Raw genomic sequence first — 14232 nt, 5'->3', positions numbered from 1 at the left:
GGCTTTCTCTAGTTGCCGCGAATGGGGGCTACTCTTCGTTGTGGTGTACGGGCTTCTCATTGCAGTGGCTTCTCTCATTGCGGAGCAGGGCTCTAGGCGTGCAGGTTTCAGTAGTTGTGGCATGTGGGCTCAGTAGTTGTGGCTCGGCTCTAGAGTACAGGCTCAGTAGCTGTGGCTCACAGGCTTAGTTGCTCTGCGGCATGTGGGATCTTCCCTGACCAGGGCTCGAACCCGTGTCCCCTGCATTGGCAGGCAGATTCTTAACCACTCTGCCGCCAGGGAAGTCCCAAATCATTGCTTCTTTTTGCAATTTCCTAGGTAAGCCTTCTCAAATGATGGAGGGGCAAGGCAATTTTCTGTAGATTGAGAGCAAGGAATATGTGCAGTTAATTGTGATAGATGCTTCCCAATAGCGGTTAAATTAAGGAAGAATGGATTTGAGTTCCATAAATTTAAAAATGAAGAGCTCTTTTGTGTTATTTCTGACATAGCAGCATTCTGTTTTTTTAACTTTTTTAAATGTTTGTTAATTTTCAGAGGTACACAGAAGTGTACCTCTGTACTATCATATGCCCAACTTAAAAGTTATCACTTGCCAATCTTATTTCAGTTATTCTGCCTTCAGTTCAAAATACCTCCTAATTTGCCTTTTTATTTCTTCTTTGTCTTATGAGTTATTTAGTAACATGTTATTTAGTTTTCAAACATTTTAAGGATCTTCCAGAGGTCTTTCTGCTACTGATTTCTATTTTCATTCCATTTTATTCAGAGAATATACTTTGTTTGACTTGAATTCTTTTAAATTTATTAAGATTTATTTTATGACCCAGAATGTGTGGTCTATCCTAGTACATGTTTGGTGTGCACTTGAAAAGACTGTGTTCTGCCACTGTTGGGTGGAATGTTCTATACATATCTGCTAGGTCAGATGGATTGGTAGTGTTTAAATCTTCTGTACCTGTATTGAATTTGTTGGATTTACCTCTTTCTCTTTGTACAGTAGTTTCTATCAGTTTCTGCTTCATTTATTTTGAAGCTCTGTTATTAGGTACATAAATGTTTCAGATTATATGTCCTAATGTTGAATTGACTCCTTTATCATTATGAAATGGTCTTGTAATATTCTTTGCTCTGAACATTTACTTTACCTGATATTTAATATAGCCACTTCAGCTTTCTTTTCATTAGTGTTAGCATGGTATATCTTTTTCTATACTTTTACTTTTAACCTGTTTGTGTTCTGATAAAGTACATTTCTTGTAGGCAGCATTTAGTTGGATCTTGTGTTTTTATCCAGTTTAACAATACCTGTCTTTTAATTGGAGTGTTTTTACCATTTATATTTAGTGTGATTATTGGTATACTTTGGGTCAAATCTGTCATCTTTCCATTTATATTTGTTCCATCTCTTCTTTATTTCTTTTTCCATATTTTCTGCTTCCTTTTGGATTGAGAGAAAGAGTTTCAAAATAACAATACCAAAGTTTTTACTAATCTTATGAATATAGAAAACAACCAAGACTTCTTGGAGTTCAATGGAATATAACCCACTAAGGATCTATAATCAAATTACTGTGTTTTTAAAGTCACCTATAATAACACCTTTCATATAGTTAAGTCATCAACTTGAGAGACACAGGCTCATTTGTTTCACCTTGCTTTCTACTTTTAGGGATTGTTTTCCCACCACTTTGATTTAATTTTGTTTTAAAATTAAGTAAGATATTTACATATTTCTAAAATAAAAATTGTAGATCAAGGTGAATTTAGAGAAGTCTAGCATCCATTCCTGTCTCTTCCACCTTGTTTTTCTTCCCTCTGTAGATAACTACCTATGCTTCTCTTTGGTTTATTCTTCTATTTTTCTTTCAAATGATATATATATATATATATATATATGTGTGTGTGTGTGTGTGTGTGTGTGTGTTTGTATGTATATGTATTTTTTATCATCTTCATTCTTAGTCAAAAAGGAGCATTCCTTGTATGCTGTTCTGCACTTTCCTTTTTTTTCCTCACATATTTAATGTATCCCAGAGATCACTGCATAAGCAGCCTATAGAGATCCTCCTCATTCTTTTTAATAGCTTCATTTTATGTTGTGTGGGTATACTGCTTTATTCAGCCAGTCTCCTACAGGTGGGCATTGGTGGTTTTTTCCCCAGTGTTTTGTTGATAATTGTGTATATTGTTTCTATGGTTTATCTTTGGAGCAAATTTCTAGAAGTAGCCTACTTTTAGTTTATTTTAATGCTTTTGACATAAATTCTACCCAAATCACAACCTTGAGTAATAATAAAATTGGCCCATTTCCTCATTATTCCCCTTTCTTACTTTTTTCTCCATTACCCAAATTTTCAAAAAAAAGTCTTAGAGTCTGTCTTTATACTGTTAAATATTCTTTTTTCTCTGAATTTATTGAGAACTTCTCTTTTTCACCATAACATGCCCTTGTTTTAAATTTCAGGAAGCTATTATTTCCTAGTTTTATGACATCAAAATAGTACATGTTTGTTGGAATGATTTAGAAAATACAAAAGGAAACAAATAAGGAAGAAAATAAAAATTACTCAGAAACCCTCCTTTGGAATGAATCATAGTTCATATTTGGAATCTATCCTTCAAGTCTTTCTTTTTTACTTCTTATTATGGAAAAATTCAAACATATACAAAGCTAAAAGTACAGTGTAAGGCACCCCTGTGTACTCTACCCATCACTCAGCTTCAACAAATATCAGTTTAAGGCTAAACATGTTTCATCTATGGTTCTACTACTCTCTCCCCTGACCCAAAAAAGCATGGATTATTTTGAAGTAAATTCCAGATATATAATTTCATTCACAAGTATTTTAGTGGGTGTTTCTAAAATATAAGGACTTTTTATTTTAAAAACAAAACCACAATGTCATTACTATTAAAAAGAACTCAGTACTCTCTTAATGTCATAAAATAGCCAGTTAGTGTTGTTTTCCCCATTGCCCATAAATATTTTTTTATGGTTTGTTAGAATCAAGATCCAAACAATGAGCTCGGTGCTTGTGATGACCTAGATGGGTGGAATGGGGGGTGGGGGTGGGGGGTGGGAGGGAGGTCCAAGAGGGAGGGAATGTAGGTATACATACAGCTAATTCACTTCATTGCACAGCAGAAACTAACACATTGTACAGCAGAAACTAACACAACACTGTAAAGCAATTATACTTCAATAAAAAAAAACCTGTCCAAAAACAAGATCCAAAGAATGTCCGTTTAATGTAATAAGAAGATATATTTCTTAAATCTTTCTTTTTCTCTTTTCTTTCAGTTTTATTTGTTCCAGAAACAGTTTCTTACAGAGTTACCCATATTCTGGATTTTGTTGATTGCATATGTGTGGTGTTATTTAACATGTTCCTTTAACCCTGTATTTCTTGTAAACTGGCATTTGTAGAGGCTTGATCAGATTCAGGTTTTTCATGTTTTTGCTTGTTTGTTTTACGCTAATCCTTCATACATAATCATATATACATCTATGAAGTAGTGAATATTTGTTTGTTTTCCTTTATGTGATGTTAGCAGCGATTGATAATCTTTATTTGGAATCCATTATTTTATCAGAAGTCACAAAATATTATTTAATTCTATCATTTCTTCTGCATTTATTAGCTGGGATACTTCTGTAAAGGGAGAGCCATCCTCTCATCAATGTCTTGGTTACTCTGAAGTATAGCTTATGCAAAAAAAGTAGAATAAAAGCTTGATTTTACTCTCATTTTTCAGCATCTTCCAAAGTTTATCGTGTGCTTTCCTTTTAAATTATCATTATGAACTTGTAGATTCAAATATATTTGATATGTTTCAGTCTATAGCAGTTATTCTTATTAATACTCAAACTGTCCATCTGTTGCCAGTGGGATCCTCTTTACTACCTCCGATTTGGCTCCTTTTGAATTCCTTTTGATTACTGTTGGAATTTGTGGTAGATTCCAAACTTTCTGGTGTGACAAGATGTTCTAGGCCCATCTTGTCCATTTTCCTATGTTAAACATGAAATCAGCCACTTCTCTGTGGAGCCCTGGTTCCTTTTAGTGAGAAGTGGTTTTAAGAAGCCACAATCAGGATAGCTGGAGTTCTCATTGCTTCTGGTTGTTATTGCTTGTAGGTCTTTACAGAGTTGGTTAAATATGTATTTTTTAGAAGGAGAAAAATACATCCTGAGTTTATAATGATATTTCCAATTGAATTTAAAGGTTATAGAGTTTTTCTTGATTTTTACATTTGTATTTCTTTTTGTACTCTGAAAATCTTTATTCTTAATAACGTTAAGATAATTACATACTTGCTTTATTCTCATTGATGTATGTGTGTGTAATCATTTCAGAATTGTCTGTTTTAGAATAACAATGCCAATATTATTAATAATTTCTTTTATTTAATAAAACTTTTGTTAATAACATTTAATAAATTTATTATTTATTAATATTAATAATAGTATAGTTACTGAAAAACAGCTATTTGGTTATCTGTTATTAGTTATTTGGTCTGTAGGTTATATTGCACTAGGAATCTAATGTCAAATGTACGTATTTGAAAATTCCTTGAAATAACCACTTCCTTTCTGTGTTTACCCTGCTAGTATTTTGAACAGGTAAGTTTGTTTCACTTTGCTTTCGGTTCTTAGGGATTTTTTTCCAGTTTGATTTAATTTTGTCTTCCAGTTATACAAAACATACTCACAGTTCCAAAGTCAAATGGATTCTATTTGATACCACCTTATAATATTTTGTGTGTGTTCACGAGAGATATTGAGCTAAAATTTTTTTCTTGCAATATTTTTGTCAGGTTTTGATATTATGGGTTTTTTGCCTCAAAATGTAAAAGAGATTGTCTACTCCTTTTCTTATTTTCTGAAAAAGTTTGTGAAGGAATAGTATTATATCTGCCTGGTAGAACTTACTGGTGAAGCCATCTGGGTCTTCTCTGTAGACAGGGTGTTTTATTTTGTTTTACTAAAAATTCGATTTCTGTAATATCTATGGGGCAGTTTATATTTTCTATTTCTTCTTGTGTGACTTTTGATAATTTGTGTTTTAAGGAATTTGTCCATATCGTTCATATTGTCAAATTTATTGGCATAGGGTTGCATTATCCTTTTAATGCCTGTAAGATCAGTATTCTCTTCTCCATATTGGTAATTTTTTTTCTTCATGGACTTGCTAGGAACTTATCAACTCTATTAATCTTTTGAAAGAACAAATTTTTTGCTTTGTTGATTCTCTGTTAAAATCCATTTTGGATCAATTGTGGATTTTGTGTTTATTTCTATTATTTCTTTTCCTCTTACTTTGGGCTTCATTTATTCTTTAGCCAGCTCCTTAAGGTGGGAACTGATGGTACACATTCCTTTTTTCCTACATTTAAAGCTATAAATTTTCCTTTAAATACTGTTTTTGCTGCAGCCCACAAAATTTGGTAAGTTGTGTTTTTATTGTCATTCAGTTCAGCATATTTTTTAATGTCTTTTGTGATTTCTTCTTATGAGTTATTTAGAAGTGTGTTTAATTTGCAAATATTTGGAGGTACTACTAGACCTCTTACTGTTATTTCTAATTTAATAGTGTGTGGGAAAAGACCAGAAAATATACTCTGAATGATTCAAATTTAAAATATTTTTGGTACTTTGTTTCTTTCCCACACCTGACTTAGTGCCTAGCCATGCATTGCAGTATCCTAAGGAGTTGCAGTCCAAGGACTCAGGCCTCCCAGCCAGCCATGCTCTTATGCACATCTGCCTTCCTACCCCAAGTGCCTCCATTACGATACCTCTTTATCAGGCACCGACTTCCTTATCTTGTATATGGAGGCAAACCTTGAAGATACTTTTTCTCCACTGTGACTCAGTACTCAATACTTTTCTACTAGCCCTTCCCCCATCTCTCTCTCCATGAAGTGGGAGGGGTCTTTGTTTGGTACTCCCTTGGCAGTGAGATGGTTCCATAAACCTGTGTTTATCCATTAGACCTTCTCTAGGTGCTGTTCCATGGGGGAAAATGGAACAGTGGGGGAGTCAGCACTGTCTCTGGGTTAGCCTCTTGCTTATACTAGCTGATTAGTAAGTAATTAAACATTAAAGGCTTGACTGGTACTGTCATTTGGCTGTTGTCTTGTCTTCGTCAGCTTTTCTGACAACCAGCAGCTCAGCTCTATCTAGCACAGCTCAGCTCTTGACAGTTGAGTGTGGTATTCTTGAGAGCTGGGTATGGTATCAGTTATATCATGGTACTTGATAGTGTTGTATAAATCCTCTATATTGTTACTGATTTTTAAGAATCTACTTGTTGTATCAATTACTGAGAGAAAGATGTTAAAACTTCCAAATCTGATTGTGGATTTGTCTCTTTCTTCCTTTAGTTCTTTCAAGTTTTACTTTATATATGTTGATACTCTTTTGTTATATCTTTACACATTTAGGATTGCTGTGTTTTCTTGATGAATTTATCATTTATTGCCAGTGTTACTCTTTGTCTATTTTGTCTTATATTAATACAGGTACACAAGCTTTCTTATGCTTAGTGTTTGTATGGTGTATATTTCTGCATTTAACTTTTTGTAATCTTTATTGGAGTATAGTTGCTTTACAATGTTGTATTAGTTTCTTGCTTTCTCCATTTAACTTTTAACCCATCTGTTTATGTTTAAAGTGCATTTCTTGTAAAGAGCATACGATTGGAATTTGCTTTTTTATCTTGCCTTGACATTGTCTTTTTATTGGAATAGTTGGACTGTTTACCTTTAAGTTAAGTAAAATTTAGTTTAAGCCCTGCCAGGGATGGGAGCATCCATATACATGTCTTTTATGAAGAACTTGGCACTTTTTGGAGTTTAATTCATTTAAATGTATTTGTGTCTTCAGCTCTGTGATGATTTTTTTTTAATTCTGAATTTACATCTTATCTGAATTCTTTGTTTATCGTTACGATGGGCACAGTTATCGTAGCTGGAAGAAGTGGAATTTCTAATTAAATATTTATTGATCACCTATATCAATGATTCTCTGTAGGGGCAGTGACTTTCCCTAGGGATGTTTTCGAAATATAGCTGGGTTCTTTTGAATGTTTAAATAACTGGGTTGAGGGTGAAGGCTTCTGGCCTTTGAAGGACTGAAGCAAACCATGGATCTAGATCACAGCTTAGAAAGCTTTTCTGTAAAGGGCTAGACAGTACATATTTTAGGCTTTATGGGCCATATGGTCTCTCTTGCAGCTGTTCAACTCTGCCATTATAGTGTGAAAGTAGCCAAAGACAGTATATAAGTGAATGAATATAGATGTGTTCCAGTAAAGCTTTATTTTTAAAAATAATTGGTGGGCAGTAGTTTGCCAACTTCTAGATGTCCTGAAGTGCACAACAAAGAAATTGTCTGTGACCTGCAAAATGAGGACCATAGCTGGGGGTAAAATGTGTTTATAATTATCTGGGTCTGGCATCTCTCACGTAAAGCATTTTTTGCCTGATTTTTTTTTGAATTGCTGCAGTTATCTATTTTACTATTATTGCATGGTTTTACTGTCAGCTAAATCTTCCAGGAATGCTACCATAGTTTGATTGAGAAAAGATTGTACTTTGTTTTATTCAGAAATTTACTGAGTTTTTTTAAACCATTTTAAAAAGTTACAGCACTGATGGCAACACTGCTTGTGATAAGACTTGCTAGTATCACATACTTGTAGAAGTCTTCATCTGTAGTAATGCATTTCATTGATTCTACACACACATACACACACATACATACATATATGGCCTTTTTTTAAAATGTCAACTATAAATAAAAGATGTCAACCATATTAAGTTAAATATTGTAATCTTAAAAATCTAAATGTGTTCATTTTAAGTAGTTGTAAGCCTAAGTATTTAACTATTTGAGCCTTCTATGTAGTTGTATATGGTTATTAACATATTAAAGTTTAACAGTTGGTCATTATCTCTGTTTTTGATATAATGTATATGTGTGTTTTATTACCTATAAGTTTCATTTCAGAAACAGTAAAGACGTTGTAAATGTTTCCTCTTTGTATATAGAGAGAGCATTGAGTTTGACCAGGGTAAGAATCACCACCTGTATCTCCCCTGCTTAGTGTATATTTTGGGGATGGGAGAAAGAGACAGGAAGAGGAGAACAACAAAGATAACTCTAACTTACCCATGGTCTCATGGTTCTGTTTCTCCTCCCCAGTACTGCCTTTTCCAGACTCTGTGCTTCTCTAAGATAGGAACCCAGAAGATGATTGATCATTTCTTGCAGCTGTAAAAACCATGGCTCAGGTAAATCAGTGTTTCCTTGTGCCCTCTTTAATCACTTTTTTACAGAATACGTGCATGTTTGCATTCCTTATTCCTAAAAGTTCCTTCCTGACTCACCCCATTCATGAGTGTGCTTTCCAGTTTTTTCCAGTCTTATAAGTGATGGTGTCTTCCCTAAGTATGTCTTTCTAATCTAACCTATATTCACATACTTATGCAAAAGTCCAATGAGCATCTTTGACTGGGAACACTGATGTAACAAAAGCAGAGTCCCTGATTTTTTAAGATTTGTACATACCACCCATGAGAAAACCTTGACCTTCTCTTTAGACCTACATTTCCTGGTTAGACAAGATAGGATTTGGTCTTGACTGGGCTTAGTGTCCATACATGGCAAACCTCGTGCTTTGTGAGCTTTTAAGATAAGGAACATATTAGGGATTGAATACAGAGAGATCAGGGATCTTCCCTGGGAATCCGTGATTGACGAATACCAGTAACATGGATCATTTTGAGATTCAGCATTTTGTGCTAATCTTGAATGCGTAAGTTTAGATTATCTTTTCTACCTTTATGTTGCTTAGAATAAAGAAAAGGTAAGTTTTTAAGTGATTAATAGTAACAAGAAAGATCATTATTCACGTGATGATGCCGTTGAGAATTATAAACTCCCAAAATTAAAAAATGCTTACAAGGTTTTTATGTAACCTAAAGTGTTCAATGATGCACACTTATTAAGTCAGATATATTCATTATATGGAGCTATTCTACAGTCTATTAAAAATATTTACTAAATTATTGGTAACCAGGAAAATGCTTATGTAATATTCTGATATAATGGTGAACCTGAGGTTTCAATAAATTCTTTAATTTTATGCAAATCTTATAAGATAGAGATTTTATAAGGTTTTACAGAAAACTATACCAAATTTTTTCTTTCTTAAATAGAGAAGAAGAGAAACTTGCATTTGTTGAGAATGCATGATATGTAAGACACCTATTGTACAGGGTGCTTGTGTATGCTATTTCTTTCAATTGGGACATTGCATTTACTTTATTAATTCTCAGATTTATGTGTAAAATGAGATATTCTATATGCAGGAAATATCTACAGCAACAGGCATAAAAAGGAACTTCAGAAGCACCAATTTCTTTAGTGTCTTATCCACGTAAGAGGCTTCCCAGCCTATTTGCTCTGTTGCCTTCTTCGTGGAGAGCTATCATCTCCCCTTCCATTGAAAAAATATTTTCTTTATTTCCACAACTAGTATTATGTTTGTGTTTCAGAGATCAGTGATGTTCAGGGATGTTGCCATTGACTTCTCTCAGGAAGAGTGGGAATGCCTGGACTCTGCTCAAAGGGATTTGTATAGAGATGTGATGTTGGAGAACTATAGTAACTTGGTGTCACTAGGTAAGGATATCTACCCCTAGTATTTCAGTATCTACCTTTGGAATGGCTGCTTTCTTTTCTGTTATTTCAATGTTGTTTTTAAGTGATTAACTGAATTTCTTATTATTCTCCAAGGAATAGTTTCAAATTACTGGAAGTAGACATGGATGGTTTCATTGGGCACATTTATCTTCTCCAGCCTTGAAATATAATTGCCTGTCTTCCTTCTGTCTTGATTTTCCCATCTAAATGATGACTTTAGTCTTTGGACTCTTCAAGTCGCTGGAATATAATTGTCTCTTGCCCCTTCACTTCTCTTTCCCCCTGTAACAACCCTTTTATGTAAACTTGGGAGTCATTTCCTTTCCAGATTTTTTTTTATATTTAGATTTATATCATTTGTCTCCATTCTTTAAAATGTACTCATTTATTCAAAATATATTTATTTATTGAGGGGCCTATTCTATGCCAATGACTGTAGTAGGCATTGGAGAAATAATGATCTAAACAAGGTTCCTATTCTGGTGAAATTTACATTCTTGTGGGAGAAATACAAAATAAATAAGGAAACAAAAATATATGTGTATGTGTGTGCATATTTATGTGCATATATTTATTTATTTAATAAATATAAAAATTGCAGGTAGCAATAAACAGTATGAATAAAGGCGAAGTAGAATAGGCAGAGAAAGAACTAAATGGGGAATGGGGGGATAGGTTATTTTAGATAGGTAGATTTTGTAGAAACCTCTCTAAGAAAGTAATATTTGAACAAAGACTTTACCAAAGTAGGGGCATGAGTCAGGCCAGTATCTGGAGGAACAGTATTCCAGGCAGTTGGAATAGTAGGTGTAAAGGACTTGGGCTGGGCATTAACTTTGTAGGAGGAACAGAAAAACATTATATCTAAAGAAAAGTGAATGATAGAGTAATAAGAAATAAGGATAGTTAAAGAATAGAAAAAAAGGAGTTGAAATTTTATTCTCTAAGGTGGTGCCCTCTGAATCCTGGCCGAAGCAAATGCAAATTCTCTCTGGAGGAAAGTAAGAGGGCTTTTAGAATTCTCACAAATTAATCAACAAAAGATGAGCTCACAAAGATCATCAAACCCACGAGGAAACAGGTCACAGGTGAGTTGATAAGTAATCTAAGGAAACAACAGATCGCATGGTAAAAGATTTAACATATTGGAATTTTTAAATGTAAATATAAACTATTGGTGAAATACTTAAAGAAATAAACTAAATTACAAAAATGAAAAGCAATAAAAGATTTTTATAAAGGAACAGATGTGAAAAAGAACTAAATTGAACATTTCTAAAGGTTCTGTTCTTTTTAAAAATAATTATTCTAAGGTTGATAAATTTGCATGAAAATTATTCTCTCTATAAAAAGACGTCATAAAGAAAGTAAATGACAAGCCGTGAATTGGGTGAAGATAATTGCAATGCATATTGACAAGAATTAAGTTAGTATCTAGAATATAAAAAGCTCCTATAGAGGTAAATAACCTTTTTGGAAAATTGGGTAAAAGACATTTATAGGCAGTTCAAGGAAAAGGAAATGCAAATAGCCAATAATCATGAAAAACTGTTCAACCTCACTAGCAATCAGGAAATGCAAATTAAAACCACAGTGAGATAATTATTTCACACGCCCTAGATTGGCAAAAATTGAGAAGTATGACAGTACCAAGTGTTTACAACTTTTAAATGCAGACGTGCTATATACCTCATTATTCATAAAAGCCAAAAAGTGGAATGACCCAAATGTCTATCAGCTGATGAATAGGTGAGTAAAATTGGTATATCCTTACAATGGAATATTAGTCAGCAATAAAAAAGAATGAAGTTCTGATACATACTACAATACGGATGAACCTTGAAAACATGCTAAATGAACGAAGCCAGACACAAAGACTACATATTGTATAATTCCATTTATATGAAATGTCCACAATAGACAAATCCATAGAGACAGGAAGTAGATTAGTGGTTGCCCAGCACTGAGGTGGGAGCTGGGAGGTGAGGGTGGATTGGAAAATGAAAATGGGGAAATTGAAAATGACTGCCAATAGGTATGGGGTTTCTTTTTGAGGTGATAAAAATGTTATAAAATTTGATGTTGGTGATCATTGTACAATTATATGAATATACTAAAAACTGTTGAATTGTATGTACTCTAAATGAATGAACTGTAGGTATATGAATTGTATGTGAGTAGATCTGTTTTTTTAAGTGTACTGTACCTTACTGATGTCAGTATCAATGGGCATAATCACTTTGGAAAAATATATAGAAATTATTTCTAAACTTTTAGAAAAGTATATTTATATTTATTTGGTTGCACTGGGTCTTAATTGCAGCACACGGGATCTTCATTTTGGCATACAGGATCTTTAGTTGCAGCATGTGGAATCTTCTAGTTGTGGCATGCAGGCTCTTAGTTGCAGCATGCGGGATCTAGTTCCCTGACCAGGGATGGAACCCAGGCCCCTTGCATTGGGAGCATGGAGTCTTAACCACAGGACCACCAGAGAAGTCCCTATTTCTAAATTTATATGCACTTTGGAAATAGCAGGAGTCCTTTTAAAAATTCCAGATCCCAGGCCACATCCCAGACCAATTAAATCACAATCTATGGACACGGGACAGAGATATTATTTTTTGAATTTCCCTAGGTTGTTCAAATAAATGTTCAGCCATGTTTGATAACTACTGTCATATGATATTATCTGAGAATTTATTTTTAAAATTTAATTGTTATTGCCGGTATGCTTGGATTTATTTCTCTCCTATTTTATGCTTTTGGATTACTCTCTTGATCTTCTTTGCTTCCTTTTAAAATCTTTCCTTAATCAGGATGGGTACAGTTTTTTTGTTTTTTGTTTTTTTTAAACTCCACTTCCTCCCTTGTTTAGTTTGGAAGATATACACTATTTGTATGCTTTTACTGGTTATCTTTAATTTTTTATCACATGCATTTTATTCATCTTAATGCAAATGCAGTTTTGTAGTTTCTTAAATTATAATGATGTTAGAAAAAATATACATTTTTAATGGAAATTAAATATTTTACTAGATATTAATTGTTTTTATTAATAATAAAACATAGTTATTCAAGCCACATATAATATTTGGTCTGCATACTACTTTGTAGAGGTCTTGTAATAAACTATATGCCTCACTCTCATCCCTAGGATTTCAAGGCCAACAAGTTAAAAAACACAGATATCAAGGACTGTATCTACCTTGAAATAAATTGGTGGCTGCTGTGGCAGTGAATTGAGGTTTATAGAGAAATGTGATATTTTCATCTCTATGTCAAATACATATTTTATTTTCACAAAATTCTTGTCAGGCGTGTACCAGCAGTGTATGACTTATTCTTTTTCTACACTTTGACCAACACTAGATATCATCACTTAAAAATATCTGTAAATTTGTAGATAAAAAATTGAATAACATATTGCCGTGATTACTGGTGAGTTTAAATATTTTGAGAGTATTTCTGCCTGTTTTGGTCATTTAATCATTATCATTATTGTTTGTGTCACTTAACAAGTACATACTTAAGAAAGGCTATAGTTAATGTCTCCCTTCTCCCAGGATAATATAAAGAATCTTAGAATGTTTTAACTTTGGTTAATCTTTCCTATTTAATATGTTATTGTTGGCTAATATTTTAATTCTGTTTTCTTTTAACCTCCCAAAATGGGCATTATTTTTGTTTTACAAAATGGCAATATTTGGTTGTAGATTTATTCACATGAATATTCTTTTATTTGCACACTATTCATCTTCCATCATACCTTCGTACTGCTATCATTTTATTTATCATGAAATACATTAAGCAAGACCTATTGTTAGTAAATACTCTTCATTTATATTTCTGTTGTTGCAATATAACCTTGTTTCATCTTCATTCTTGCCTGATGATTTAACTGGGTATGGAATTCTATACTGACAATTATTTTTTTCTCAGCATTCTGTAGATATTATTCCACTGTCTTCTGGCTTCTGTTGTTGCTCTTGAGAAGTCTACCATCTGTCTCATTGTTGTTCCTTTTGTAAGTAATCTGTATTTTCTCTCTGGCTGTTTTAAGATTTTTTTTTAAGATTTTAATATAATTGATTATATTGTTTTATTTCTAGAACTTGTTATTTTCCCTCTCCCCTAGATCTTACTTTTCTTCTATATATTCTCTTCCTCATGGTTTTGATTTTATATTTTCATATATTTTAAGCATTTATATTACATGTGTCATTCAACAATTACAATTTCTGGGGAACCGGTCTAATTCTGCAGTTTCTTGCAAGCATAGGGGCTCTTGTGTAATGATGAATTATCCATAGCATTTTTTTTTCTTTTCATTGAGAGTCTAGGGCAAGACAAAAATGTACCTTGTCATTTTCCTTTGAGATCAGATGGATTTTTCTTTTCCTTTCTCTGAACTGTAGGCCTTGGACAGTTCTGATTTTGTGAAGAGGTTCAGTGCTAGTCCTTGACGTTTAGTGGGCCCAAGGCTTTTTGTCTCTTGGGTTTTTTTCATTCCTGTA

General features: G+C 33.3%; 1 protein-coding gene across 6 annotated transcripts in view; it reads left to right on the top strand.

Moving 5' to 3' along the window:
* Positions 1 to 14232, top strand: part of LOC125960256 (zinc finger protein 420) — a 47586-nt gene that overhangs the window by 2072 nt on the left and 31282 nt on the right. For 2 of the 6 annotated variants that reach the window (XR_007474108.1, XM_049702919.1), the window contains exons 3-4: positions 8213 to 8283; positions 9549 to 9694. The exons of 1 other annotated variant lie outside the window; for it this stretch is intronic. Coding sequence is in view for 2 of the 5 variants with exons in the window: in XM_049702919.1 (XP_049558876.1) it covers positions 8213 to 8283; positions 9549 to 9694 (217 nt within the window). In the remaining 3 variants the exon portion in view is untranslated. Of the gene's footprint in view, positions 1 to 8212; positions 8302 to 9548; positions 9695 to 10665; positions 10804 to 13657; positions 13743 to 14232 lie in introns of those variants that run through there. 3 more of the 6 variants (XM_004284219.3, XM_033413713.2, XM_033413711.2) reach the window with 3 other exon arrangements.

The sequence above is a fragment of the Orcinus orca genome, chromosome 20 (assembly GCF_937001465.1).
Source record: "Orcinus orca chromosome 20, mOrcOrc1.1, whole genome shotgun sequence".
Lineage (NCBI taxonomy): Eukaryota > Metazoa > Chordata > Mammalia > Artiodactyla > Delphinidae > Orcinus > Orcinus orca.
Note: the sequence above shows the minus strand (reverse complement) of the source record. Positions and strands in the feature narration are given on the sequence as shown.